The sequence below is a fragment of the Belonocnema kinseyi genome, chromosome 1, assembly GCF_010883055.1.
Source record: "Belonocnema kinseyi isolate 2016_QV_RU_SX_M_011 chromosome 1, B_treatae_v1, whole genome shotgun sequence".
NCBI lineage: Eukaryota > Metazoa > Arthropoda > Insecta > Hymenoptera > Cynipidae > Belonocnema > Belonocnema kinseyi.
In genome coordinates, this window is record NC_046657.1 from 151,068,004 (window position 1) to 151,070,840 (window position 2,837).

Sequence of the window (2,837 nt, forward strand, 5' to 3'; positions counted from 1 at the left end):
TTATTAAGTTTAATTAATAAAAAATAGTCTTACATAAATATTACTTTGTAAATTTAGGTTTATATTTCAGCTTTCAGAACCTACGTGCATTGAGCAACAATCAGGAAAGGTGACCAATAGTTTTTGTTCTGGTGTTCCACGTCCGGAAACCAAGAGCCGAATATGTAATGAACATCCTTGCTCTGCAAAGTTAGCTAATTTTCTTAGTTCGTAATTAAGTTGATCAGAAAATTATTACTATCCTAAAGACGATTGTATTTATCAATTTCCTTTTAAAAGAAGCCAATTGCATTCATCACTTTAGGTTCTAGTACACAGAAAAAATTAGTTGTCAAATTTTTAAATGACCGATTTAACCACTCAAGCTTGTAATTTCAAATTAGCAAATTTTGAAAATGTTGAATTTGAGCTTAATATGTCATTTTCAATTTATCAATTTAATATCTTTTTGTTTTCGGACTGTACTTAAATTATGTAGTAACTCAAGGGAGGGGGGAGGGGGGTCGAGGTATTTTGTTACGATTTGTTACATTAAGGGGAGGAGGTCCTTTATTTATGTACGCCATTTTTATGAATTCGTAAATATGTTCTCCTAAACATTATCTTTTTGAACATTTTTAAATTAAATTTTTCAACAAAAAGATCTCCTAGCAATTGCTCCACTGGGAATCGAACCACAGATCTTCGTTGCCGGTCGGGTGCTTTCCCGATTAAGCTTTTAGAGAGATCGACAGAAAAATCTATTTTATGAAATATACTTTACATAAAACTAGGCGTTGCATTTATGATACAAGTAATTTTTAAAGGAAATCTATATTATCAGCAGAGTAATTACTATCGCTCAGGATAGATGTCACTCCACAATCTGTGGAAATAGAAATCAAAACTATCAATCAGGTTATCTTTTTTAATAACAAAAAATAATTAACGTCATTTTTAACAAGATGGAAATTAATTTTTTAAACACTTTTTGAATTATATTTTTCTGAAAGAAGATCTTCTAACAAGCGCTCCACTGTGACTCCCAGTTCGATGCCCAGTGAAGCGATTATTAGAAGATCTTTTTTCAGAAAAATATAATTTAAAAAATTGTTTAAAAAGTGATTTTTCATCTTCTCAAAAATGACTGGTTCCGGTTTAATCGTAACCAATGAAAACAGTGAGTTTAATGACACAAAAATTACTTATTCATTTCTCTGCTAGGGAGAAAAGTGGCCTATCCTATAATGGGTGACTAGTCAAGTCAAGTTTTGACAACTCATTTTTTCAGTGTAACCTGGAACTGAAATCTCGTTTCTGATTTAAAACAACAAAATTCTTCTCTTTTATCTCAAATCCAATTAGATGGCGAGTCAGCCAGTGGAGCAAATGCAGCGCTTGTGATGGGAAAAAAGGGTTCCGACATCGAAAGGTGCAATGCGTCAAACCAGGAGCTCACTCCGGAGAGGACGATGTTCAGTCTAATTTAAATGCTTGTAGGGGTCGCTCCCCGAAACAAAAAATTGAATGTGTGGGAGACAGACCATGCAAAAAAATCTGCAAAAAGGTCAGAGAAACCCAAAAGTCACCAGCGACAAGTCGCTCTCTTAGTCTCGAGGAAGAGCGTCAACTCATGGACAATTTTGTGGATGTTGGTCTCGAACGATACCTCGAGTCCCGGAGCGTTTCCGGTAATGTCAACTCCGGGAAAAGAAGCGCTGCCAAAAACTTTAGACAGTTGTTGCATGATTGGGTGGAAAGCCACAAAGCAAAGAAAAAGCGAACCTGTGATCTAAAGAATTATAATAATCACGTCAAATTTACGACTACGAAACGCGGTTCCATCATCAAGGATACGGCTCCTATAGATCAAGAGATTCTGATCGTAGCACCTTATAGGGATGACCTACTGCGATCCAACATGTCTGATCAGGCCTTCCAAGAGGCTGGCGATTCTGTTGGAGTTTCTCTCGATACTAAAAATAAGAAGATTTACAGAGGTAAGGATGCAATTAATATGGAGAAGATGATTTTGCACCACAATGTTTCGGAAGATCTTGTCAGTAGCTGTGGAGCGACTAAGAAATCTGGTAGACGTAGATAGTTCACCTTATTATATTGTAGATTAAATTAAAAACTTTGTACGTTGTGTATGGTATGATATGAATATAGTCAATATTGATTCTAAATATTATTTCCAACCCACAAATTGATTAATTTTCTCCCTATATCCTTGTTTGATACTATACTTTTTTCTAGGGGGTTAATGATACCAATAATAATTCTTTGCCGATATTATGATGATATAATTATGTACTGAACGCAAATAAAGTATAAAAAAGTTGGAGGGCATAAGTGAAGTTATAAATTATGGGAGCGATTCTTGAGGATACAATAGACAGATGGTTTTTACAAAGACTCTATTCACTTTCTCAAGTTTATTTTAGGCTGGGAGGAACGCAATAAGGTCTTAGTTTCCTACAAGGAAAGTAACCACAAACTGACTCCTGGAATTTGCTATCGCTTAATTATGGTTCGTATATTGATCCAGAAGTTCATTCCTCAAATGGTTCCATCAAACCGTATTCGGTTATTACTCTTGACAGCCAACTTCAACAAGGAAATGTGTTAATGAGTTTGATGATTTATCTAGGATTTGTTGGTAAGCTGTGCAGAAGTTGCTTCGTCAAACCGTATTCGGCAATTACTCTTTGGAGCATTTTAAAAACTGATTGCATAGTATGATCTGAGTTTGAAGTGTTCATAAAGAGTCACAAATACACTCTAAAATGATAAAAATGAATATAATAGTTTAATTAACTTTAACCTCATAATTACCCTCTCTTTCTGCCAATCAG

General features: G+C 34.8%; 1 protein-coding gene across 1 annotated transcript in view; it reads left to right on the forward strand.

Moving 5' to 3' along the window:
* Positions 1–2,217, forward strand: part of LOC117180502 (A disintegrin and metalloproteinase with thrombospondin motifs 7-like) — a 53,032-nt gene extending 50,815 nt beyond the window's left edge. The window contains exons 16-17 of the mRNA XM_033373002.1: positions 71–189; positions 1,345–2,217. Of these exons, the coding sequence (XP_033228893.1) occupies positions 71–189; positions 1,345–2,083 (858 nt within the window). The 3' untranslated portion in view covers positions 2,084–2,217. The remainder of the gene's footprint in view (positions 1–70; positions 190–1,344) is intronic.
* The last annotated feature ends 620 nt before the right edge of the window (positions 2,218–2,837 follow it).